This window comes from Pleurodeles waltl, chromosome 3_1, assembly GCF_031143425.1.
Source record: "Pleurodeles waltl isolate 20211129_DDA chromosome 3_1, aPleWal1.hap1.20221129, whole genome shotgun sequence".
In the NCBI taxonomy this organism is placed as follows: domain Eukaryota; kingdom Metazoa; phylum Chordata; class Amphibia; order Caudata; family Salamandridae; genus Pleurodeles; species Pleurodeles waltl.
The window spans coordinates 640,855,450-640,882,333 of NC_090440.1; the positions used below are offsets into that span (position 1 = coordinate 640,855,450).

The 26,884-nt window shown below is 43.5% G+C and overlaps 1 protein-coding gene across 1 annotated transcript in view; it reads right to left on the reverse strand.

Moving 5' to 3' along the window:
- The window catches only part of LOC138284407 (mucin-2-like), a 1,933,778-nt gene that overhangs the window by 509,885 nt on the left and 1,397,009 nt on the right, over positions 1 to 26,884 (reverse strand). Inside the window, exon 58 of the mRNA XM_069223144.1 lies at positions 15,496 to 15,527. Within this exon, the coding sequence (XP_069079245.1) occupies positions 15,496 to 15,527 (32 nt within the window). The remainder of the gene's footprint in view (positions 1 to 15,495; positions 15,528 to 26,884) is intronic.

A 26,884-nucleotide genomic window follows, 5' to 3' on the forward strand; every position in this document is an offset into this window, starting at 1 on the left:
TCTGTGGTAACAAGCCTTTCCACCATCATGGTACGGCTAGCCCCACTGTCCCTCAGAACAGTGACTGGGACCCCATTCACTGTCACTTGGTGGAAGTGAGGACTCCCACCCTCAAGGACAACCAACTCACCCTCTGAATCCACCTCCCAACTAAGGGATATCATGGCATGGTTTATGACCTGCCCCTAGGGACTGCCACCCCCTAAGGCCACATCGGCCAGCCCTGTAGAGGGGCCGCCATTGGGGGTTTTCTTAGGAGAGACAGAGTCCCCTTTCTTGTGTCCAAGCTGGGAACACTTAAAGCACCAAAACCTCCCTCCTTCCTGTCAAAAGGGACATGATACCCTTTTTCTCCCCGCTTATCCTGGGACCTGTCAGTGTCTCCCTTGACCTCCCTGCCTTCTCCTTGGCTGAGTCTCTCACATACAACTTTATTTGGACCCTGATGCTGAGCCAATGGTCTGCCGGCTTGGCCAGCTTACGGGAGTCAGTAAGATTGCTGTCAATTAAGTGCTGGCACAGCTCTGGAAAATGATGACTAGACAAGTGCTCCCATACAATAAAATTGTGTAGCCCCTGGTAGAGTCTGTTACCTTTATACCCTTCACCCAACCATCCAGTGCTCTGCAGAAAGAGTCCACTTTCTCCACCCTAGTTTGTGACCCACGTTTAGCACTCTCCCAAAACTTGACCCTGTAACTCTCTGGGTGAGATCAGAACTACTGGTTAGGGCATCATTCATGGCTGGGAACCTCATCTGATCCCTCCCCTCCACTGAAAAATATTTACACAGGCATGTCCCCCAATTTCTCTCAGGGACCCTGTGCATCTTCGGTGCCACCTATTAACCCTTGAACCACTGCTCTATGTCATCACCCACCACAAAATCCTTTACCATATCCTTCGGTATATGCACCATTCCCTCAGACTGCACGGTAGAACCACTGCTACCATCTGTGCTGGACCTGCTGTTTAGCTCCAGCTCCTTCAACCTCAGCTCATGAGCTAACAACATTTTTCTCTCCTCCATGGCCTTTACTATTTTCTTTACTTCTGCCTCTCTCTCAATTTTGGAGAATTCCAGCTTCAGCTTCTCAAGCTCCAAATGATGACTTCTCTCTGCTTGTCTGTTGCTCAGTTCCTCTGTGGTCAGACCCTTAGAAGATACACTGCTGCCTTCCCTGGATGCCCTCCCTCCAGGCATGTCCTGGTTATCCATCAAATCATCATGTGTGCTCTGCACCTCTTCATTCACAACTACATTCTGCTCCCCTGTTTGCTCCTCAGTCTCTTTTGCTGCCAACTAGGTGCTCAGGGCCTTTTGCAGTTCCTCCTTTCTGGGGAACTTCTGATTGGACTCTTGAATTCCTCACAAAACTGCTTGAGCTGGGACACATTATAGGTGACCAACTTCTCCAGATCTAACACCACATTTGTAGCAACTGCTGATGGCTCCCCAGACTAAGACATGTTTTTGGATTAGGTTCAACAAAGGTGCAAGATTTCAAGAGGCAAAGAGATCCCAAAAAGGAAGACAAGGAAAAGCAAAATAAATCCAAGAAGAAAAGTATGTGGTTGCATGAAGGTCTGCAATAAAACAGTATTGTACATCTATCACTATATGTTAAGTACAAATTACAAGTCCTATCCTCACTGCTGATCAACAATATTAGAAAAAGGGTCTCTAGTTGGCAGTCAGTTTACACCTCATACAAGTGGGCACCCTTACTCTAATCAAGGTAAGGTAGTCACACCCGTAAGAAAACCCCTGCTCACCTCCTTGGTAGCTTGGCCCAAGCAGTCAGGGTTATCTAAGAGGCAATGAGTAAAATATTTGTACAGACACAGTGAAAATACCACAAAAGGACTCTGCACCAGTTAAAAAAAAGCCAATATTTATTTAAATCAAACAAGACCAAAAAGACAAAAATCCAACATATACAAGTAAAGATATCAAATTTTAAAGTACAGAGTCTTAAACTATAAGAATCAATGGATGTGTTGTTTTAGCACATAGTACCTGGTATGTGTCAAAAATGTTGCGGCAGGGGTGAACCTTCATTGTAAGAGCAAGCAATGCATTGATTTCTTTCTCGCAAGTGAGCCTGTGCATCGTTTCTTAAGCTGCTGGATAAGCGATGCATCAATTAATTACTCACAGGGAAGGGGTGAGTCGATTTCCGGACAGGCAGCCTCAGATTCGTGCACTGATGTTTGAAGATTTGATGCCCAGGAAGGATGTTCAGGGTGATTCATCAAGCGGGAGCCGAGAAAAATGGGGGGGCAAAAAAAGCGCATTTCAAATGTTAATTCTCAACGACATTTGAGCCATGACGACAGCCCAAACTGCTGAGTGAAATACCAAAATTGACACAAAGCTACATCTTGGTCCTCAAAGATCTTTTTTTCTGATTGAGTGAAAATATCAAAAAAAAGAAATATAGATATTTAGGGATGCAGATCCTCCGTGGGTCCAACAGATCTCATGCTAAGGTCTGATTGGCTGCAAGCACTTCAACCAGGAAGTGTTGGCAGCCATTTTGGGATTTTGACTCAGCTGAGTCCCAAAAAGTTAAAAAAAGAGAAGTGGGCAGGGTAGAAATACCCTGACCCCGTGGGCCTAGCGGTGGCCCATTAGGGCCTAAAACCATTTAAAACATTTTTCTGCAATAATCATGGAGGATCTGTGAATCTTAGTAAAAATGTTTTAAAAAACTAAGGCCCTCATTCCGACCCTGGCCGTTTCAAACCGCCAGGGTGGAGGGCAGAGGAAGCACCGCCAACAGGCTGGCGGTGCTTCCCGGGCCATTCTGACCACGGCGGTAAAGCCGCGGTCAGAAAAGGGGAACCGGCGGTTTCCCGCTGGTTTTCCCCTGGCCCAGGGAATCTTCCTTGCAGCGCCGCCATGGGGATTCCGACCCCCTTCCCGCCAGCCTGTTCCTGGCGGTTTACACCGCCAGGAAGAGGCTGGCGGGAACGGGTGTCGTGGGGCCCCTGGGGGCCCCGCAAAGATTTTCAATGTCTGCTTAGCAGACAGTGAAAATCGCGACGGGTGCCACTGCACCCGTCGCACCCCTGCAAAGCCGCCGGCTCCATTTGGAGCCGGCTTCCTCTTTGCAGGGGCTTTCCCGCTGGGTCGGCGGGCGATCTTTTGGAGATCGCCAGCCGGCCCAGCGGGAAAGTTGAAATGACCCGCGGTCATTTGACCGCGGTGCGGTCTTTGGGCGGTTTCTGCCCGGCGGGGGGTCGGAATGACCCCCTAAGTGCAGTCTCACATGCAAGTTTATAGTGGAGTCCCCGCGTGGGCCAGGTCTTGGAGGCAAATGTGATTATTAATTTTGAGGAGGGGCCCCCATCCCAGTGGCCAATATTGACCCGGAGACCACTAAATCCAAAGGACAGATCACTGTTAAATTAAGAGGTGGGGGGCCATGCAGCCCCCTCCCCAGGTCGTTCAAACCCAGGGGACCACCACCTCCCTTGGGCAAGGCCAAACTATGAAAGCGGAGAGTTACGCTACTCAGACAACCCTCCAGGGCCTTCATGGCCCTGGGGACCATTAACTCCCTGGGGGCCAGGCCAATGTCAAATAAGCGAGGAGGGGGGCACGTGGCTCTCTTTCTATGGCCGTTTACAGCCCCGGGGACTGCCACCTCCCCAGGATAAGGCCAATCTATCAATGGGGAAGGGGACAGCACAGCCCCCCTCCCGGGCCATTTTCGGGCCCTGGGGACACACTACCTCCCCAGGGTAGGCCCATACAAATAGAAAGGAGGGGAACTGTGTGACCTCTGTCCTGGTGCCATTCATAGCCCTGCGGACTGCCACCCCCCTCCCTATGTCCCGAGGAGTCCACCCTCGGGACACAGATGTTTGTTTTTGCTTTTGCTTGCCGGAAGCTTTGACAGCTCCTGCTAAGTGAGAGCAAAGAGTAAGTTTGCTCCCAGTGGGCGGGAACAGGAAAACTGCTCTCATCTGCTTGTAATGGACTTTTCATCTGTTCCCCTGCCCGTTGTCAAGCGGGCAGGGAAACAGATGAAGAAATTGCTCCTGCATGCAGGGAGAAGCATTTTCTGCTGCTCCCTCCATGTGGGAGCAATGCTGGATCCTGTTAGGGGTCGGGAGGAGACAGGGACCACAGCTGCACTAAGGCTCCCCCCGTGGCCCCAGCACTGTACATTGGTTGAAGTGGCAGGCCCCAGAAGATGGGGTCCCTGGGATGAAATCGTCTCAAAGAGGGTGGGCTGCCAGGGCTCCCTCCTCTTTTATTGCTGGGCTCCAGGGATAGGGACACTGGGGCTAAAATTGACCTGAGATGGGTACCACGGCACCTCCCTCCCCTTTGCAATAATTGGCTGAGCACCGGGTGGACCGGGTCCCTAGGGCAAAGGTCAGCCAAGGAAGGGGGGCTTGCGGTTCCCCTCCCCTTTTACTAATTGGCCAGAGGGATGGGCACCCAGGGCCAAAATCGGCCCAGGAAGGGGGGACACATGTCCCCTCCCTTTTACAGTAATGGGCTGGGCTCAAGGGGATAGGTTACTGGGGCCACAAGTAGCCCAGGGTGGGGGTTACATAGCATTCCCACCCTTTTCAGTAATTGGCTGGGCCCCAAGGGATGGGGTCCCTAGGGCCAAAATCAGTTAGGGGAGGCAGGATGGGTGGCCAACCTCCTGAGTTTCCTGCATATTGGGTAGAGTGCTGTGGCCGATCCCCTGCTGAGTACAGCTGAAGGCCGTGCAAGGCGTGGAGGTGGGTACCTGTGGGAAAATGGCTTGCAGCCGATCCAGTGCCACACATGGCCAAATGCCAAGAGTGGTTAGGGGCTGGGCAAGGCCAGGCTCTGCCCTCATCCCACACAGCATATGGCCTAAGGCCATGTGTGGCATGGGGGTTACCTATGGAGGGTATGCTGCAGACATTGCAGCCAACCCCCGCAATGCACTGACAAAGGTTGTGCTTGGAGCTTATGGTGGGTTTGGCTGCAGGGCCCATGCATGGCATGGGGTTGGGTGCCTACATGGGGCACTTGGCCTTTGGCAGGGGTTGGATTAGCGTAAGGTAATTGAATATTGAAAAAAATGAAGCTTGCAGGGCATTAAAGTTGAGTAAAAAATGTATGTACACACAACCAGAGAACTACAACAGTTATTGTTAGACCTACCATCTTTGGCATGGTTCCCCTAACTTTTTGCCTTCTGACCTCCTGTTTTTCTGGCTTCAGTTTTGCTGGCTTTGGGATTCTGTGAACATTACCACTGCTAACCAGGGCTAAAGTGTAGGTTCTTTGTTCCCTAAACATGGTGATATTGGCTATCCACAATTGGCATAATTAATTTACTAGTAAGTCCCTAGTAAACTGCACTGTGTGTGCCCAGGGCCTGTAAATTAAATGCTAGTAGTGGGACTGCCACTCCAGAGCCTGTATATGCAGTTTTAAACTCCCATTTCAACCTGGCAAGTGCACCCACTTGTCAAGCCCAAGCCTTCCTTTTTATTAGGTCGAGCATGCAAGACCTCTTGTATATACTTTAGAATATACTTCGTTGCGGGCTTCAATTCTGCCCACTGCTTCTCATTAGTTTATGTCAGTGTCCTTTAAAAATCCTTGCTGCTAAGTGGTTAATCTTGCCTATTCGTCCCACCTTCTTCTCTGTTGTCTACTCCCATGGAGCACACCCCCAGTACTTGCATCCTTCCACCTATTCCATTGTACAGTCTCTTTAGGGACTACTTTTCTCTTTCTCTAGGAGCATTTGACACAAGCGCTAAATGTTTTCCGTCACTCCAGGTCAGTTTCTGTAAACAGGGCTATAAATCATGTTCTTATCTCATTAGATTTGCTGTGCATTAAAAGATGGAAATGAAATGTTAGAAGCGATTTCTAAGGACGCCTTTCTGCCACCTCACACACACACACACACACACACACTGCTGCTTTCAAGTACCGAGCCACCGCTGCTGCCCTGTTAAGTGCTATATGCACTGCAGTGCCGTCTGTGTTTTCAATGCGCTTCTTTTGCAGTACCAGCTCTGCAGGGGCTACATACTCCATCGTGCCCAGCACTGACTCGCTTCCATGCTGATGTCACTGGCTGGCTGCGCTGGTGTTTGTTTAGCCTATGACACGCGGTGAGAACTGCAGAGAATGGTATGGCATTACATGCGTGATTTTGTACCCCTATCATTCAAGGGCATGAGTGACAAATTGCCTCTGTCCTTGCGTTAACATTTGCTCCAGAGAAAATTACATTTACTCTACGAGTTGCACATTTTATTTCCTCCTTGAGTGGAGGAAAGAGGTGCTCTGCCTCACTGACCTCTCCTGTCACCAGAGCAGCTAGTGCCCTGACAGGCCTCTGTGTTACCAGACATGCATGCTGTAGTATGTGTGCCCCATTAATTCCTACTTAACCTTTAAGTTGGTAAAAACAAACTCTATCTGAAAGTTTGAGAAGTTGGTACAGCGCTGCCCAACAAACAAGCATAGGAAACAGCGTGGAAAGTCAGAGAATTACCAGCATGGATGCTCTGCACTCTGCCAGACTTATTTTGTTGCTATTTGTCAGTACATGTTTTGTACGGTCCGGCAGGAGGACTTCAGTGAGGCTCAGTTAAAAGTTTCATGTCATAATGGCCACTAAACTGAAACTTCTTGCCTGGCAAGTGGATCCATGTCGTGTGATCCCACTTGTCACTCCAGACTTTTCAGCCCCAGTGCTTTATTTGCAGAGTTTATGGACTCATGCCTTTAACAACAAGGTGAAACTACGAGGTCTGCAATGCAAAGCGCTGCACAGGATCCAGGAACGGCTTAAGCTGTCATGCTTGGCATGATGGTCAGCTAGCAACTAAGCACAGTGCATTCACTTTTAAATCAGTCAACTGAAGAGAACAGCAAATGATGCAAGACAGACATTGCATTCTGCATTTAAGATTGATATTCATCGTCCAAACGTGAGAAAGCGCATCGATGACGGCATGCACTGCTATTTCTCACTAAAGCAGTCCTCAATCGCAATCATTAACATGTTGCGCAGATGAATTTAGTAGCACACAAGAGGAAAGAACCAACTTTAATTTCAACTTACACCCTCTGTTCGCTCTTTCTGTTCATCCTATAACAGCAGAACACGTTCTTAGGAGGAACTTCAAAGGATGGGAAACATTAATCTACAAAATCGGGCATGTAGCTCTCCACATTGTGTGATCTTGGGCAAATCCTGCCCCTTCTCTGCCTCTGAAACAATAGGGCGTAAACACATAGAGTATTCAGAATGTGCTGAACACTGCAATATACTCCACTGTACATATAACTGGGCATTGCTCTTCATTAAAAACAATGTAAGGGGCGGCTCTGCCCGGTAAAGTGAGGCTGAGAAGGATTTTCCGGTCCCGCCAGATTTCGTTTTGCTCAGCGATTTTTTTGTCCATTTTTAAGCTGTTTGCAGATTTATCATGGTGACATTAACCATAGTCTCGTAAATCAACTTTCCTTCATGCCATTTCTCAAAGCTGCAGAACTACAGCACTAATGGTACCCCGCGAAACAAGGGGACCCTGGCAGATTCTGATGTGAAAGAATACAGAATATGCTTACTTAAAGATCCGACATAGCTGCACACATCCAACATGATCAACCTATATTTTTAGAAAATTCAGTGGTTGACTCTTCGAAATGCATCAAGGTTGGAAGGATACTTTAACATCACCCCAGCTTACAGCGTGCATTTTGATTAGAACACATATATATGTAGAGTGCCACTTGAGCAAGAAGAATGTCCACTATCGATTACTGATACTGTTTTTGATACCTGTTCTCACTTCACAAAACAGAATCAAAAGTATCCCCATAACATATTTGACTAAATTAGCATATCCACATGCTCAAACAAATTTCAAACACGTTTCCAAAACGACCTAAACAAAGTTAAACGGTGCAATCCCCTAAGTCTCTCAAGCATAATGGAAGTTCACTGGCTGGTAGTGAGTCACGGAAGAAGGGCATTAAAAAAAAGAAGTGTGGGAACATTAAAATGACGTAGTTCGTGTATGCATTGTAAAACTTTGCCCTTTACATTCTGTTGTTTGGCCACTGAACATAGACCTGGTGTCAAATAAAGCTGCTTTTCTTGATCAAGTAATATGCTATTGTCAGTGTTTTTTTTTCTTCTCAAATTAACTTCCTTTTTCTGTGAGGTTGAAAGTGAAACTGATTCCCACCGGAAGTTCCAGAACATGTTTTCTGATGGCTATTAAGAACATGAAAATATGTCTTGATAGTTCTCTGTAACTACTGGAAATTAGTTTTTGGCAGGATAAACTGTATTCAATACAGTGGAAACTCGAATACGGAGACCCTGCACCAATTTGAAAAACATAACAAGAAAGGAGTTAAAAAGAAAGAGGAACTCGCTAAAGTATGTCTGAAAGTTTAATCTAGTGCAAACTCGATCGGAGGAGGACTTTACATGAGTTCCACTTGTATGCAAGTTTAGCAGTTGAAAAATATACAAACTGGCGTATTTTAAACAGACAAAAAACACCGAAATCCTCAACGCAGATCTCCCGGCACAGCAGGAGAGCAGATTCTACAATATTCACTGCACTCTGGTAACTTGCCCCATAAGGCTTTGCAGAGCTTTTCTTTTACAAAACATTTTGACCCATATCTCAGCCTGTGGTGGTCCTATGGCAATTGGGACCACCATCAAACTGTTCAGCACAATGCTTCCCTTCTGTCTAGGTCATACTCTGGGCCCCTACAATATTTTAGAGGGAACCCACAAATAGTAACCTTTCCCACCATTATGGGGGTCATTTTGACCTCAGCGGTCTTTTTTAAAGACCGCCGAGGGACCGCTGTGCGGAAGACCGCCAGTAGTGGCGGTTTGCCGCTCGGCCTATTATGACCGTTGGGAGCTCTCCGTCCTTTTACGGACGGAGAGCTGCCAACAGCCATACTGGTAGGAGGCGGGGAAGTGGAGGTTGCTCCACCTCCACCGCCACGCCAACAGAATACCACCCAGCGAATCACGTCCTGTGATTTGCCGTGGTGGTGTTCTGTTGGCGGTGTGGTGTTGGCTGAGCTGCCCCCATGGCTCCCGTCCCCTACCGGAGGATCGTCAGACCAGGTAAGTCGATCGTCCGTGAGGGGAGGGGGGAGGGGGGTGTTGTGTGGGTGCATGGGGGTGTGCATGTGTGTATGTAGAGGGGGTGTGTGAGGGTATGCTTGCAGGGGTGTTTTTTGTATGGGAATGAGTGCGTGTATGTCTGTGGGTATGTCTGTATGGATGTGTGCGTGTATGTGTGAATGTGGGTGTGTGTGTCTGACTGTGTGTGTGGATGTAGGCATGTATGTCGGCGTGTGTGCGTGGAAGTGTGTAGGTGGTACCTGCGTGCGTGTCGTGTGGGTATGGGTGATGTGATGTTGGGGGTCGGGGTGGGGAGGGGGGCCCTGCCACCTTTGGGGGGTGGCAGGGGTGGTGGGGGGGTAGGGGAGGGAGTCGGGGTGAGGGTGGGGAGTGGGGGAGACCCCTATCAGTGCCAGGGAAGGAATTCCCTGGCACTAATAGTGCTTACCGCCATGGATTTCATGGTGGTTCAAACCGCTGGAAATCCACTGTGGTAAGCCGGGTCCAAATACCGCCGGTGGTCTAGTGACGGTCGCCGGGCTGGAGACCAAGGTCTCCAGCCCAGCGGTCGTCTCTGCCCTGGGTGGCGGAATGGAGAACCGGCGGATGACCATGGCGGTAACCGCCATGGTCATAATTCTACAAAGTAAGACTGCAAGCCTGTTGGCGGTCTTACCGCCGGTTCTCCGCCTTCCGCCAGGGTCATAATGACCCCCTAAGTGTCTTTTTAAACTCTCATAGGGCTATGAGTAGTTTGTGTGTTTAAGGGCCTTGTTTGTAATAGGCCTGCTGGATCTGAAAATGTGTATGGCACTATGCCCCCTAGGGGCTAAATATAGGGTTTCACTGCATTACTTTCCGCCAGTTTCTCTTCAGGTGGTTATGCTCTCTAGGGGCTGATATATGGTTAGATGACCATGTTTCTTACAAATGCTATCTTTATTGTGGTGCGTTCTAGAGGCTGTTCTGGGCATTACAGTCAAGATACTACAATATTCGCTGCACTCGGAAACTCTAGCCCCATAATGCTTTGTGGGGCATTACTTTTACAAAACATTTTTGCCCATAACTCACCTTGTGGTGGTTCTAGGACCATCAAAACGGTCAGCACAAGTGATCTTTCTGTCTAAGTCATCTCTGGGTCCCCACACTAGGTTGGGCTGGACCAAATAATAATATAAACATATATAATAAGTAATAGCAATATTTTCATTTTTTGTTGCAGAGCGAGAAAGTGTTTTAGGTATATGCAGGGCCACTGGAATTATATGGCAGGAGAACCAAATTATGTGGCAGAGATGACCAATTTGTGTGGCAAGAAAAGTCCAGTCATGCATTTACAACGCCAATAGCTCTAACTCAAGCAAATACGAGACCTATTGCATTGCAAATGCTTGTTATATATATCACCCCTAAGGTAGACCTTGTTTAGCCCCAAGGACAGGGTGCAGTATATTTTAAAAGTTGGACATCTGCTTTTAAGTTTAACATGTCCTGGTAGTGAAAAATTATTAACTTAATTTGTCACTACTGCAAGGCCTGTGTCTCCCATAGGTTTTGGGTTACCCTGAACCGACATTCAAGTGCACCTTCCAATTGGGAAAAGACAGAAATTTGGAGTTTGGTGTCTCTAGACTCAAAATTGTAAATCACAACTTATAGTGAAGTTGGAATATAACTGTAAATCTGAAAATGTGAGGATTAGCATTTTCTTACTTTAACAATTCTGTGCCTCTGGCTGTCCCTAATACATGTTTAGGGTGGGTGACAGCTCGACTTTGTGCATTCCCTCTAGACTGTCACATACAAAGGGAGATGGGGTTTGACATTTGCATCCTGATGGCCCATCACCAAGCTGATGGGTTTCTTAGGCTAGATGGTAGGGAGGAGCTGACACACCTGGGTAGGGCTGTGCATCTCCCCGCACAGAGGGTTGCATTAGCCATCGTACAGTGTCTGGAGCCAGAGAAGGACCGGAAGAGTCTTGTGCACTTCAATGGCCTCTCTTTGACGCAGCATTGATCCAAGGCTATTACTGCTTGGCTTAATGGTGATACATCACCAGCACTGAAAAGGAATCATTGCTGACATGGGACCCGACTGCAAGGCTCAACAATTATGCAACCACCCAAGTTGCTCAGATCATAATAGAGATATTGAGACTTCTACGCCAGCGCGCCCACTTCAAAGGCTCAACTGGAAATAAGTACTGGACCCCAAACCCCACCAAATCAGTACACTTATGCATCTAAAAGACATTCTGCCATGAAGATGGGCTGATGTGCTCCTATGAAGAAGGGCTGCTGTGCTGCCAGAAGGGACTGCCACTCTGCTCAACTGCATTGCTGTGTTGGCCTGCTGCTTGCTACCTCGTGCCTGGGAGTGAGAAGGTCTGGACTTTGCTCTCTTCATCCTCTGCAGAACCAAATGACTCCAAGGGTTTGTCTCCTGTTTTGGAAGTCTCAGGGCCATCATCTCTGCTTCAGCTACTGTAGTCTGCCTCTGTGAGTCCTGCCCTGCCAAGAAGTGCCAATCCAGTCCTGAGCCTTAGGAAAGCACTTTGCAGCTGATTTTCATAAAAAAACAATGGCTTGAGTCTATTGCACTGCTCATTACTGCTTCTGTGCCCTCCAACGATGACGCATTGACGAATCGACAATGACACGGGATCTGGCTGTGAGGATCGATAAAGACGCAGCACTGATTGAAGTCCATTATTGCACAGCTCGACGATGACGTGTCACATGCTCCAAAAGGTGTTGAACACTAACCTAACTGCAAGGCTTGACAACAATGCATCTACTCTATTGCACAGGTTGGAACAAATGCGTAGGGTCTTCAACACAGATGCTTGCTCCATCCAAGTTACTGTTTCAGAGAGCCCTGTGGGGATTCTGTAGCTGGCCTGCTTTCCATCAGAGTTGGCCAGTTTAGTGTGACCTCAAGTCACCTTTTAGCATTATTGACTTTGAAGCACTCCATTACAGTTTATTCTTTAAAAATTCACATCTTGAAGTCCTCTGTTTGTTTTTTGGTCATTTTGGTCGTTTTACTCAGATAATTATTCGTATTTTATCTAAGCTGAGGTGGAGTTTTTTTGTGGTGTTTTCACTGCGTTATTGTAATTAAGGTTTGAACAAATACTTTACAGATTGGCTCTTAAGTTAAGCCTATCTGCTCTGTGCCAAGCAACAAGAGGGTGAGCACAGGTTCATTTACGTTGTATATCTAACTTACCCTAGCTAGGATTGTGGTTGATACTTGGACAGGGTGCATACCTTTGCAAACCCGGGAACCAATTTATAACATTTATAGTTATACCTTTCTCAAGAAACTATAATTCGTGCCCCAAGGTAATTGAAACTTGCACCTTTGCCCTGCTACTTATCCCACATATTACATCAGTAATTGTTTCTTGTATGACATCATTCTTTATATCACTGCAACATCTACAATAAACTTAGTGATGAGAAAACTGTCTATGGCAGGGGCATGAGTAGTAACCTTAGGGTAGTGTGTGAAATTTGAACTTAACTATAACTTCCCTGTAACCTTTTTATTTTTCAGTGAATTTCTTCTATATATATATTATATATACCTATATATTTATGCATAGCATTAGCACAAGTGCCCACCTTCCCAAGCTGAAAAAATGGCACGTCTTTTACCGCTCCAGGCACACTATTACATCTTTGGATTGGTAAAATACCATCCAAGCCAACTTGGAATGAATAACAACAACCCCTGGCACGTGCTTCACTGTCATTACAGCACTTCAGAGAGGTAAAGCTTTGAAAAAATGGCATTTCCAAAACAGTGATTTAATATCGGACATCCATCAGTTTGGATTGTAATGAATTACTATTAATTTGATGCCTTGAACCATGGTTCTATCTGTTCACAAAAATAATTTATCCTTTATAAGGTGGTATAGTGTAACCAAGTGCTTTTCTGGGGGAGAGCCAGCCTTGCCAAAGTGAAAATAGACTTTGGATTTTTCCACTCCCAGGACATGTAAAGCTTCAGTATGCATGTACTACTATACAAAGTTCATGCATCCTGCATGACTACTTTAGGGGTACTTGTAAGTATTACAAATGAAGGTTTGGGCCTGGACATTGAGTAATTTTACCAGGTTGAAACTTGTGTTAAAACTGCCCACTCAGGTTGTAGGGTCAGGCCTGAAGTCATGTTTTGCATTGCACCTGAATGGGGCTACAATATTTGCTGCAGTCTACTAGTGACATTTAACTTACAGGCCCTGGGTATAGCTAGCATATTCCAGTCAGGAGGGGATTATCCATTTATCCATGTTTTTATGGGTCAGAGCACATCCTTTGGGTGCTGGACATCTGAATCCCAGTTGTCAGTGTCCATACAACGGCAAAACAGTCCAGCATAAGAGGGGGTAACTACTCAAAAAGAACATCTTATGGTGCAGCACTGACACATATCTGGTTGCTTTCATCTCTTTAACTTATGTAGGTGTGTACTCTATGTATCACACACCCAGCAAAAACGCAACCAAGTGCTGTAGAACGTTAAAGACAGAGATAGTCAACAACTGATTGGAGAGGTATCTGAGTTCTGTGAACATATTAAAAATACTATTGAAGGAATACAATAGGGCCCAAATGTCCAACTCACTTCGACCTTCCCACTATCACCAGACGTTAAACAGTGGTGTGTTTTGGCCCCGTTGGCTAAATATATGCATTACACAAATGAATAAGGGAGTTATTGATAATGCATTGGAACATTTCAAAAGTAGATATGATGCTCACCTTCTGGATGAAATGCAAAAAACATTTTGTCCAAGGGAAGTAGTACAATAACTAAAGGTGTGGAAATCTGCAGCACACCTGGAGATGCCAGTGCACTCCAGGTACTCAATAATCATTTCGCATACAATAGCTGATTTTCCTGAAGGGAACCTTTCTCTCCCTGGTTTGATTGAGGTTAGGCATGCAGTCTGGGACCTCAGTTATGAAAATGGATTCTTGAAAATAAGAGCTACTAGTTTAGGTACAAGTTGGTGCACATCCTTCATCATCTATCCCAGTGGTTCACAACTTTTGACTTCTGGGGGCCCCCACGTAATCCTTATTTGAGCCCAGGGACCCCAACTTAATCATTGCTGGAATCTGGGGATCCCAACTGGTCATTACTGGAAGCCAGGACATGGGCCTAAGCATTGTCGATGATTTGAAACAATACAAAAAAATACAGAAAAAACATTTAGCAAACAAGTACACAAATGATGACACATATTATTTAATTTGCTAACACATATCATTTAAATAAAAATATAATTTGATAGAAAGGTTGGAGCTTTTCTAAATTCAGTTGAGGCAACTCTTTTGGATGCACCTGCACCCATGAATCAATCTGAGGATACCAATTTACTTTTTAGCCTCCAATTTAAAACTCCTTCACAATTAAAGTATATTTTAAAATGTTCAATTGCATACTTAGCTTCTTTATTTATATACACTTTATTAAATGTGTTAATATTACATAATTTTCTAAGTAGTCGCTGACCCCCTGAGTAGGCTTCGTGGATGCCAAGGGGTCCCTGGACCCCAGGTTGGGAACCACTGACCTAGGGTAGAAAGATCTTTCATCCAGTGAAATGGCAAAGAGATCTCATTGGCTAACTTATACTACACGTGGTTCTGCACACCCGGGCCTGAGCATTCTCTATAATAAACTTAAAAGCAGTATTCTCAGAGCTTAGTCCTTAAGTCAGATGTTCCTAACCTGAGGTCTACCGATCATTGGGATCCACAAAGCCATGGAGTCAGACGTGGTCATTTAATTTTGGGCTGAAGTCTGGGGCTGCATGCAGTTTTGGTTGGGGGTGGGTACTAAGATGGTCAGAATACAGAGTTCCTGACTTTGGGGATTGCACTATAACAAGGCAGGGGCAGGGTATGTGAGGGTGGAGCTAAACTCACTAGTCTTGCACCCTGATCTGTGTCTCGCCCCATTCCCCCACGTCCATACAGGATGCACATGGCCTCGTCTGTGCCCAACATTGTATCATTACTAGCGGGCACAGCAGACCACAAAGTCTGTAGAATGGAAGTCGATTCCAAGCTATCTTAAGTTCTCTTTGCAACTTGAATTACCATTTGAGGTTTTTTAAAAACTTTTTGATTGTTTTGGCGTATTATTTATTTGTAATATGAGAGAATTTTTTTTATTTTAAGACTGCCCATGTGTTTTCTGTCATATAAGAAGTCTAAAAAAACTACTTGTTACTGACTGACTAAGGCTCTATGAATCATGACTACCCAAAATAAATCAGAATACCTATTGTAAACATGAATCAATGTATACAAGGATTTCCTGGTGTACTTACTATTTTCTTTTCTCCATCGGTTCCAGTGCAACCTGAAAGAATTGAAAAGACAGATTTTCAAATATTTTGCCTATTTTGTTAATACAACATTTTGTTTTTGTTCAGATTTTCTGACATCCCTACTGTACAATTGGCCGGATTGTAAGGTTTTTTGACAGGTGCTCTTACATGTCATTGGTGGTAAGTAACAGTATTACGAAGTCAGATTTGTGGATGTGATAAGATGTGACAACGCTGGTATATTTTTTCTGTAATGCATTTTGTGGTGAAGGAAATGTCATGTTTTTTGTGCAGTTGTGTGTTTTAATCTATATTCTGTTGTCTCTCTTTTGTTGTGTTGTACCCTTTTATGTTTTAGGTGGGTTTTTACTTCTCTAGGTTAATGTATTTTTTTTGTGTTGCCTACTTTAGATATGTCATCATATGCCACTGCATTTTAATCCAAAAGCACCACATTCCTTTGATGTTACAGTAACTGTTAGACCTGACAGCCTTAGGGTGGTCCTCCCCAAACGTTTTGCTTGCGCCCCTCTACTTTTCTGACACTTTTTGCTGGTGTTAGGAGTCTGCACACTTTACAACTGCTAACCAATTCTAAAGCACATATGCTCTCTCTCTTAAACATGATAACATTGGTTCATTCCCAATTGGCCTATTTGATTTACTTGGAAGTCCCTAGTAAAGTGCACTACATGTGCCAAGGGCCTGTAAACTGAATGCTTCTACTGGGCTGGCAACACTGGTTGAGCCACCCAACCCACATAAGTAACCCCTTAACCATGTCTCAGGCCTGCCATTGCAAGGCCTGTGTGTGCAGTTTCATTGCCACTTCAACTTGACATTTAAAAGTACTTGCCAAACCTCAAACTCCCCCTTTTCTACATAAATGTCACCCCTAAGGTAGGCCCTAGGTAACCCTTAGTCCAGGGTGCCACGAAGGGAAAGGGCAGGACATGTACATGTGTGTTTTACATGCCCTGGTAGTGAAAAACACGTACATTTGTTTTCCACTATTCTTTTCCTAGACTAGCATTAGGACTGCCCTCATATATTTTTTCAGTGGTAGATTCTGATTGAAAGGGGTAACCAGGTCATATTTAGTATGCCTAGAATGGTAATAGTAAATCCCGCTTATTGGTGAGGTTGGATTTTATATTACTATCTTAGGAATGCCACTTTAGGAAAGTAGTAGAAAACTCCTAAATTCATTCTCCACTTCTGTGAGGCCTGCTTCTTTCATAGGAAAGCACTAGTACTTCCCTCATATACTGTTTGAGTGGTAGATTCTGATCAAAAAGGGGTAACCAGGTCATATTTAGTATTGCCAAAATGGTAATAGAAAATCTTGCTTATTGGTGAGGTTGGATTTTATATTACTATTTTTGTCTCCAGTCAATGTCTGGGCTGGGCTGGTTGACAGCTTCCTTGTGCATTTTACTCAGTCACACCTGCACTCATCTGCACACTGAATAGGGCTCCCTGGGCCACCCTACCGGATCAATGCACAGCTGAATCGGAATGACACAACTGATTTCCTGAGTGAAAAATCGATGCAGCACATTCCGTGCGATAGACAATTTGCTGCATTGCCCTCCCGGATCGACACAACGCCTGTGATTTCTTCCAGCGTGCCCAGGATTTCCCCGCATCATCCTTGGGTGTCAAAAAGACCCCCCGTATCGCAGTAAGGAACCAAGACTGTGTGCCGAAAAACAATGCAAGCCTCTTGCAGCGTGGAAAGAAACAACACAACGTCTGTGCTGCGTTGGAAATACCGACGCACACCTTATTTTTTGACGCATCTCCTCCTCTGCGATCTACGTGTGTGTTATTTTTTAGGCAAACCAGGTACTTTGTGTAATCAAGAGACAACTGTTGATTTGTAAGATATAAGACTTTTAAGCTTGCAAACGTGATATTTCAACTTGTGCTTGTTAAAACTTTAACGTTTTGACCTTATTTTAACTAGATAAATATTATCTATTTTTTCTAATCCTGTGTGGTGTATTTTTGTGTTGTTTTCAATGTGTTACTGTATGATGTTTTGCACAAATACTTCACACTTTGCCTTCTAAGTTAAGCCTGGCTGCTCAGTGCCAGGCTACCAGAGTGTGGGCACAGGATACTTTGGATTGTGTGTGACTTACCCGGACAAGGATTGTGGTCCCTACTTGGACAGGGGTGTATACCTCAGCCAATTACAGACCCCATCTCTAACAGTAACAAACAACCATTGAGCTCTCCAGCTCTTAAACTGTTTAAGACTCCAGACAGCCCAAAACTGTGTCAGTGACTGGTCTTAATTTAACAACTTCCAGTGCTCACTTTCTGTGATAACTGTTCATGATCTTCTACAACATCGTTTGACCAATCACCCTGTCTGTCCTTAACCTGTACTTGCATGCCTTAATGTATGGCCTGTCATTTTCACAAATTCTGTGACTAAATTATGTAAACTGAGGGCTTAGTTTACAAAGACCATCATAATTTATGCCAGGCATACATATGAGTATATTTGAATTTATGTTATGGAGGTTTGTGGTGGAGATTACGCTTTTCCCTCCAAAACATTAATGAATAACTATGTCTGGTCGAAGATAAAGGCACAAGAGTTTGTTATTTAAGAAATAAGCAGGGTCCCTGTTTACCTAGACCTGTGTCTAGTAACATCAGTTTCAAGATATGCCGCAGTCTGAAGCTAAGAAATAAGCTAAGAAATGTCTTTCACAACTGAGACCCGTATGAATTCAGCTTACTTGTAATACAATTCAAAAGTATATTAAAATTAGTTGATATCCAAAAAACACCCCAAAAACTTCTCCATCAGTCTATAATTGACACATCACAATGGAATCTCACTGGAAGATGTTCAGGTATCTGCATTTTGTACTACTAAAACAGCTGATTGGACGATCAGACTATTGTAGGTTCAAAAGGACGACAGTCTTAGGCACTACATTTCAAGAATACTCAGAAAGCCCACACAGGAAGATCCACACATGAAAGTCCACATGGGACAAGGGTCAAATACAAACCATGAGGGTTTATTACAAATTAAGAATCATTACAGAAGGGAAGAAGGTAAATAGTCAAGTCACTGCAAAAATATCATAAAGGGAAACAAACGTTGATTAGCATATACACTGGAAACTAAGCCCAATTTAATTATTAGCCAGAACAAAATAGGGCCCAACACAAAACAAATCATGAATCCAATAGCAAATTGGCATAAGGACTGCTCAGCTCAAGGCAAATGACCAATCAAGAAACATTTGAAGTATAAATCAATAAAAAGGCTAACACGAAGCCTGCCTCAGGCGTTACATTTAATACAGTGAAAACACAGATAATAACTTTTCCTACACAGTCGGAAGATGGCAGAAAACATAACCCTTCAGAAATGCAGGCAATGCATCACAATTTCACTGAAATGGCTTAACTCGCACTGCTCGGCAAATTGTGTTGATTAGTGGCAGCTCTCAACAATGTAAATAGGTCCAACACTGAGGGTGGGGTTGCAGGCATCTAGGGCAGTATCAAGATCCAACTTTCTCTGCATCGCCAGTGCATAAGTGGTATGTGGATTGCTCTTTGGCATCTTAAATGCATACATTAAACTCCCAGTTTGTGCATGTCTTGCGATCACCAGAACTCGAAAGATAAAGAAGCAATAACGTGTTGATGAATGCAAAAAGGAAACACAAAATCTCACAGTGAGAGATTTTTTTAACCCACATACATCTCCTCTTATACTCTTTTCTACAATAGTTCTGCTTTCATCTATGAAAGAAGTATGAAATTGCCACCACCTTTCAACTTTCCCAGCTCCACCCCATCCAGTTCCTCCGCCAAATGAGACACATGGAGGTAAGCATGACATTTTCCCCATTCTTGACATCCCTGCACTCACTGATCTTCCGGGAGTTTTCACTAACATCATCTAAATCAAATTATGATTCCATCTAGACTCGATGCAGATGATAAAAGGTATAAAGTACTCAGTACCTCCTGTTCCAAGGGGTGTCTTCCTTTGCTGTCACTTGCAACAAGTGGTATAGTGAAAGTTTTAATACCGTCCTTCATGGGGCGTGGCTTGGCGCCATTCGGAGATGGCCGCCTTCTCTTGAGCTCCGCGACGGGAGTCGGGAGTGCCGGCAACTTCATTTGGACATATTTTATGTCCCTGCACATGGCAGAACTCGGGGGAACATACCTGGTATGAAGTGCTCCCCCTGAAAAGACTTCAGAGGTACTTTTGCATCCTCTTTGATGATTTTTAGGGCAGTCGTGTGTGAATTTTCACTGCTGCCGCCATTTAGTTTATTCTTTTACCTCACATTTCACTTTTTAGGTATGCTTTGATGCCTGAAAGACTTTTTTCACATTTTTTGGCCTACAGGTGTAGGCTTTTGTTCTCTCTGCTCATTATGCCTTACTTTTTGGAGCAATTTTGTCCAGATTTATCTTGTTTTTTCGCTCTAATCTCTCAGCTGAGGTGAATCTTCACTTTATAGGGCATATACTTTATGACATTTTGGGAAGAATTATATATTTTTCCTTATGGGCAGATCCAGGAACCTTCAGTTGACCAACAACAAAGTACAGTGTAATAAAAATCCTGATAATATTCCTTTATCAAACTCCTTTGCTCCTTTATCAAATTTGGGGACTACAGGAGCTACTTCTCACGATGTTACACCTTCAACACCTGCTTCTCCTGCAAATAAAGTTTTGTCTAAGCTTCCGGTAACGGTCTCAACATCCACAAATAAGAGAGCTAAAAAGGACCCTCTGTCCCCTATTAAGGTTGTAGATACTTTATCTATGGAATTACTTCTTGTGGAAATAAAAGCGCTCAAACCTTATATGGAGGATACCAATAAAAAATTACAAATATTGGATGACAAATGGTCTCTTGTGGAGAACAGAGTCTCTTCTGTGGAACGAAGAGTAGAAGTGCTTACGGATACAGTTCTATTGATACAATCTTTACAATCTGAAGTAGCTATGCTGAAAAAGCGTGCAGAAGATTTAGAAAATCGGAATTGCAGGAATAATTTATGCATTTATGGTCTTCCTGAAGGAATTGAAGGTTCAGACCCTTTATCTTTCTTTCAAGCATTTTTGCCCAAGATTCTGGACCTGCCTATTTCTCCTGTTATGAATTTACGAGCACATAGGCTTGGTCACCCTTCACATTTGGTTTCAATGTCAAGGAAACCAAGAGGAATAATACTGTATTTTTTGGAGTATACAGACTTGTTGAAGGGTCTCAGAGAAGCAAGAGCCAAGGGTCGGATCACGTGGTCAGAGTCCAACCTATTCTTTGCTCAAGATTATGCTAAGTCGACGGCAGACAAACGGAAGAAATTTCTAGACATGCATCCGGCATTGAAGTCGCTTGATGCCTGATATCGCCTTTTTCATCTGTGCCTGTTCAAGGTGACATACAACAATAAGACCACAACATATGAGGACCCAGTATTACTTTAACGGTTCATTGACTCTTGTAGAGGTGAAACAATGGACACTTCTAAATTATCAGAGAATTTTTTATTAAATTCCCTTTTTTTTTTTTTCTCCCTTTTATCTTGCTCATATTTAAGTGATGTGTTCTTTTTTGGTTCAATGTAATCTTAACAGTGCTCAATTATTTAAGAGATTTCAATGTTTCCTCTGTTTTCTCTCTTTTTAGATCTTTAAATATTCAGTGTCCCATTTTTTTGTGGTTGCAACCTATGTGGTCGGATCACCCTTCCCTTCCGTGTCTGCGGTTATGCAGTGAGGGTTGCGTGGTTCTCCCTTTCTGGCTTCACCACCCTCACGTTGTTTTTGTCTCATAGGTATGTTTTTATTATTCATTCAATGTTCTTTATGTAGTTTTAATGTTTTCTTCTATATTACACTCTCTCTGTTTTTCTAATTTTATCCTCTCTTCATTTTCTTTCTTCTTTTCTCTCTTTTCTTTGTTCACTTGTTTATACTTCTATTATTCACTTTTCTCACACTAAATATTTTCAATTTCTACATGCTAATAGGTGGTCTACATGCATTACTTTCATGTTCATATTATTTATTTTCTATATTTCATGACAATTAGAGTTCTCTCATGGAATGTTAAAGGTTTGGGATACCCAATAAAACATCAAAGAGTTTTAACCCATATTTTAAAATTGAAAGCTGATATTGCCTTGTTACAAGAGACTCATATAACAGGTGCTTAGGTGGCCAAACTTAAAAGACAATGGGTGGGTCATGTTTTTGCCTCTCCGGGTATGGGGAAAAGAAATGGGGTTACTATACTCTGTCATAAAGCTTTGAATAGTTCAGATTTTTCTCAATAATCTGATGAGCAGGGTAGATGGGTTATAGCCTCAATGAATATTAATAAAGTACCTTTCACTATATTTAATGTTTATGCTCCAACCCAACCTGATAAATCTTTTTGGAATGAAATAATAGCTAAGTTAATGACTCTTTCAGATGATTATTTAATTTTTGGAGGTGATTGCAATATGGTTATGGAGCCCTTCCTTGATCGTAAATCTACCTCTAGATTTGTACCATCCACCATATCCACCATATTTTCACAGTTTACCTCCATGATTGAACAAAGAGCATTAACAGATGTTTGGAGATTGTGTAACCCCACATTACAGGAATTCTCTTTTTTTTTCTCCTGTGCATTCTTCCCAATCGAGGATTGATTATTTATTTGTCTCATAACCTCTCGTGCAACATGTTTTGAATTCAGAAATTGGTACTGTATTAATATCGGATCATGCTCCAGTGAGTTTGGATCTTGATATTTTACCACATAAACAGCCAAGAAATAGATGGAAATTTGATTACTTCTTGATACTAATTTTACTAAGCTTTTTGAGACGTTCGCTACCCAATCTGTTCAGATTATCTGGGATACCTTCAAAGCGGCCTTAAGGGATTTTATTATCTCTTTTGTTGCCAAAAAACAGAAAACAGTTAATAAAAAGTTATTTAACTTAATGGATCGCATTAAACAGCTAGAAAAATTGTATTATTCTTCCAAGTCTGAAAATTGTCTTAAGGAATTACTCCAAGCTAAATTCACTTTTAATAGAAATTCAACTGATATTGCTAATTCTTATCTTCTTAAATCCAGTGCTAAATATTATGGGGAGCAAAATGAATCAGGAAAATGTTTAGCAAACTATCTTAAAATTAAAAAAGATAGAACAAGGATTGAATCTATTTATAATTCTTCCCATCTTTTACTACACAAAAATGAAGATATCTTAGATGAATTTGTTCATTTGTTTTCACAGTTATATACCCCTGAGTCTGTTCCCATGCAGGAGCTTATGGGGATTACTTGTCTACTAAGATATTTCTATTAATGACATTCTGGCTGCACTAAATATTATTAAAAAAGGTAAAGCTCCCGGCCCTGATGGCTTTACTATTGAATTCTATCTACATTTTTCTAAATTATTAGTTCCAAGATTATTTAATCTTTTTACTTATTTTGTTAACACAAAATCTTCTGGAGAGTCTTGCCAGGAGGCTTTAATTGTCCTTATACCGATAGATAATAAGGATCCAAAGTTTTGTAAGAATTATAGACCCATATCTCTAGTGAACTTTTTTTGCTAAAATTAATGCTACGCGAATGGAATTGATTCTTCCTAAGTTAATTGGTAAGGAACAATCTGGCTTTATTGAGGGACGTCTATTATCAGATACCACACACCTATTTTTTAACATATTAAGTAAATCTGTGACATATAGAGATTCACTTTTTGCAATTGCTCTTGATGCTGAAAAAGCTTTTGATTGTGTTAACTGGTTCTTTATGTTTTCAACGCTTTCATGGTTTGGTTTTGGAACTAAATTCATAAATCTTATCTTATTACTATATTCCTCTCCTAAAGCTTCTAACTATTTCAATGGTCTCATCTCTCCTTCATTCTCACTTCATAGAGGAGTTTATCAGGGATGTCCGTTATCACCGCTTCTGTTTGTTCTTGCCTTGGAACCCTTTTTATTGAAACTTAAGGCTAATTCAAATTTATATGGGTTCCGGTTCGGAGAATGACAGATAAAATTTTCAGCTTATGCTGATGGTATCTTACTTTTTATGTCAAATCCGAAATCTTCGCTTTTTTTCTTTTCTTTCTGAGGTAGAACATTTTGCTTCTATTTCAGGGTATAAGTTAAATAAAGAAAAATGTGAAATTCTCCCCTTAAATAAATGTAGCCTTCTGGATGACTTTAAATCTTCTGAATTTCACTAGAACAATGACAAAATTAAATATCTTGGTCTATGGTTTAAATCTTCATTTTGGGATACAATTTCTTGTAACTTTTTGCAACTATTCTCTAGCCTTGAGTCTCTTATATCTAAATGCAACCCTTTATTTCTATCCTGGTGGGGAAGATTAGATTCTCTAAAGATGATGTTACTTTCAATCATTCTCTTCTATTTATCAAATATTCCAATTAATATTCTGAATAATTATTTCAAAAGGTTGAACTCTATTAATTTAATTCTTATGAAATAATAAGAGACCCAGAATGTCTCTTCAAAAATTAATGAGACCTAAAATTCACAGAGGAGTTAATTTTCTGAATCTTCGCTCTTATCATATGGCTTTTTCTCTTAAACAGGCTTCCTGTTTATTGACCAAAGATGTTTCCACTTTCTTGCCTTTATGAGTTGAGGTTGAAAAAACCTTTGTTGCTCCTTTCACTTTTCCGGAAGTATTAACTCTGTCAAAAAACCCTTCATTTATTACCCTCCCGATTTTGAAACACTCACGCAGAATTTTGCAACCTATTTTTACTTCATATGACGAAGGCAGACTGCAATTTCTGAATTCGTCAATCTGGTACAACAAACTCATCAAGTTAAATAATAAAACCAGTTACTGGAAATCGTGCCACTCGAAGGGCTTGAAGTGGGTCCACCAACTTTTTGACAATGATTACCCTCTTTCTTTTGAGCAAGCACATTTTCTTTTTTCACTTCCATCCTCTTTTAATAAGAAATATGATGCCCTAATACAGGCTATAAATACTTCTTATCAATCTTTCTCAGTTCAGCAAGCACCATTGGTTCGTTCTTCTCCAATTAAGAGCTTGTTGCTGCACTCTGCCTCAGCTTCCCGTATTTACCAAACAACTGCAGCTCTTCCTGCAGATAGACCTAAATCAGCAAAAGAAATACAATGGGAGAAAGATTTGGCTATTTCACTTTCTCCCACATTATGGAATAATGTGTGGATTAAAATACGAAAGAACTCAAGAGCAGCTAATGCAATTCAAACTTTATTTTTTATTTATAATAGACTATTAATTACACCTTCATCTTTACATAAAATTAATTTAAACCTTTTGCCCGCATGCTGGTCTTGTAGTGAACCGGTTTCAGATCTTAACCTGTTCTGTGCCTTGGACGAGGTGACCTCGTCCAAGGCTACAGTTCCCCTGTGCCTTGGACGAGGTCACCTCGTCCAAGGCACAGGGGAACTTGGGGGAGCACTAGCGCTCCCCCGTGCACCCTCTCCCCCCCCCAAGACGGGGATGGAAGGGGAAAACCTTCCCCTTCCACCCCCGCCCCCCGTGCGCGCGCTGACGTCATCCAGTGTTGCCGGGCGCGCTGGAAGCCATTTGCTTCCAGCGCGCGAAGAGGAAAAGACCGAAAAGGTAAGTCCTTTCCGTTTTTGGGGGGCGGGGGTGGTGAAAACAGACACGGGGGAAAGGGAAGGGTTTTTCCTTTCCCCCGTGTCTGTTTTCACAAGATTCCTGCTCCACGATCGCGGGCAGGGCCCGCGATCGTCGAGCAGGAATCTCCACTAGACCCCAGGGATTTTTTCTGTTAGGTTTATTTTGGGGGCGACCCCTTGGGCAAGGGTCACCCCCCTGGGGGGCAAGTTTTTCGGTATTTCGCCCCCCCTGGGGGCAGATCTGCCGATTTTTCGGCAGATCTGCCCCCAGGGGTGGGCGAAAACCACTAGACACCAGGGAAGTTATTTTTTATGTGTATTTTGGGGGCGACCCCTTGGGCAAGGGTCGCCCCCAAAATAAACCTAACAGAAAAAATCCCTGGGGTCTAGTGGTGATTCCTGCTCGACGATCGCGGGCCCTGCCACCGGGGGGGGGGGGCAAAACCACTAGACACCAGGGATGTTATTTTTTATGTGTATTTTGGGGGCGACCCCTTGGACAAGGGTCGCCCCCCCCCCGGGGCAATTTTTTTTTTTATTTCGCCCCCCCTGGGGGCAGATCTGCCGATTTTTCAACGGATCTGCCCCCAGGGGGGGGGCGAAAACCACTAGACACCAGGGATTTTATTATTTGTGTGTATTTTGGGGGCAACCCCTTGGGCAAGGGTCGCTCCCCTGGGGAGCTATTTTTTTTCTCTGTTTCGGCCCCCCGATGGCAGACCAGCCATTTTTTGGACGATCTGGCCCCCGGGGGTGGAAGCACACTAGGCGCCAGGGATTGTGTGGTGTGTGTGTGTGTGTGTGTGGTGTGTGTTTGGGGGCACCCCTTGGGCAACGGTCGCCACCCTAAGGTGGGTAAAATTCGTATTGGCCATCTCTGCCCCTAATTTTGTAGGCCCATCTGCCCCCAAGGAGGGCAGAAACCACCAATACGGCAGGGATTTTTTTGTTTTGTTTTGTGTTGTGCTGTGGGTGCCCCCTTTGGGAAGGGTCGCCCCCTAAAAGGGGGCACCGAGGTGTTGCCCATTTCTGCCCCCCTTGGGGGCAGATTAGCCAATTTCTTTACGCCCATCTACCCCGAGGGGGGCAGGATCCACTTAGGTACCAGGGACAACTTCTAAGTTCTTGGTGGTGTCTTGGTGGTGGGGTGTTTGTCAACTGGCAAAGTATTTGTATTTGTGATTATAACAATTTATTTCTTCTTTTTCTTCTAGTTCAATGCTTTTGCTTCCTTTGCTGTGGATCTTTGCGGTTTTGGCAGTAGTTGTCCTGCGGTTTGCATAGTTGCATGTTTTAGGTAAGTGAAAGCAATTTACTCCAAAGGAGTATTGTTGACATGCATGAATGACATGTTTGTAGGTGGTGTACTGAATGCAGTATTGTGTGTTTGACATTGTCCTTAGATTTGAGCACAGTGATGCTTGTGTTGTCATATGTCTAATTTGCTTTTTTCTTTTTTCTTTTTAGTGGGATATCATTGGTGATTGCTGTGTCTGTGCAGAGTAGTTGCTTGGTGAGTAGCTATTTCAGGCAACTGAGTGGTATCGTTTTTTGTAGTACATAACTCTTTGTGATAAAGCTACACTTTGTTTATTACTTATTTTAGTGCTAGTTGTTGTTGGCAATCCATTTGTTGTTAGGATCATGGCTAGCCGCAAAGTGACCGCTCAGCAGGTTGTTCGCAT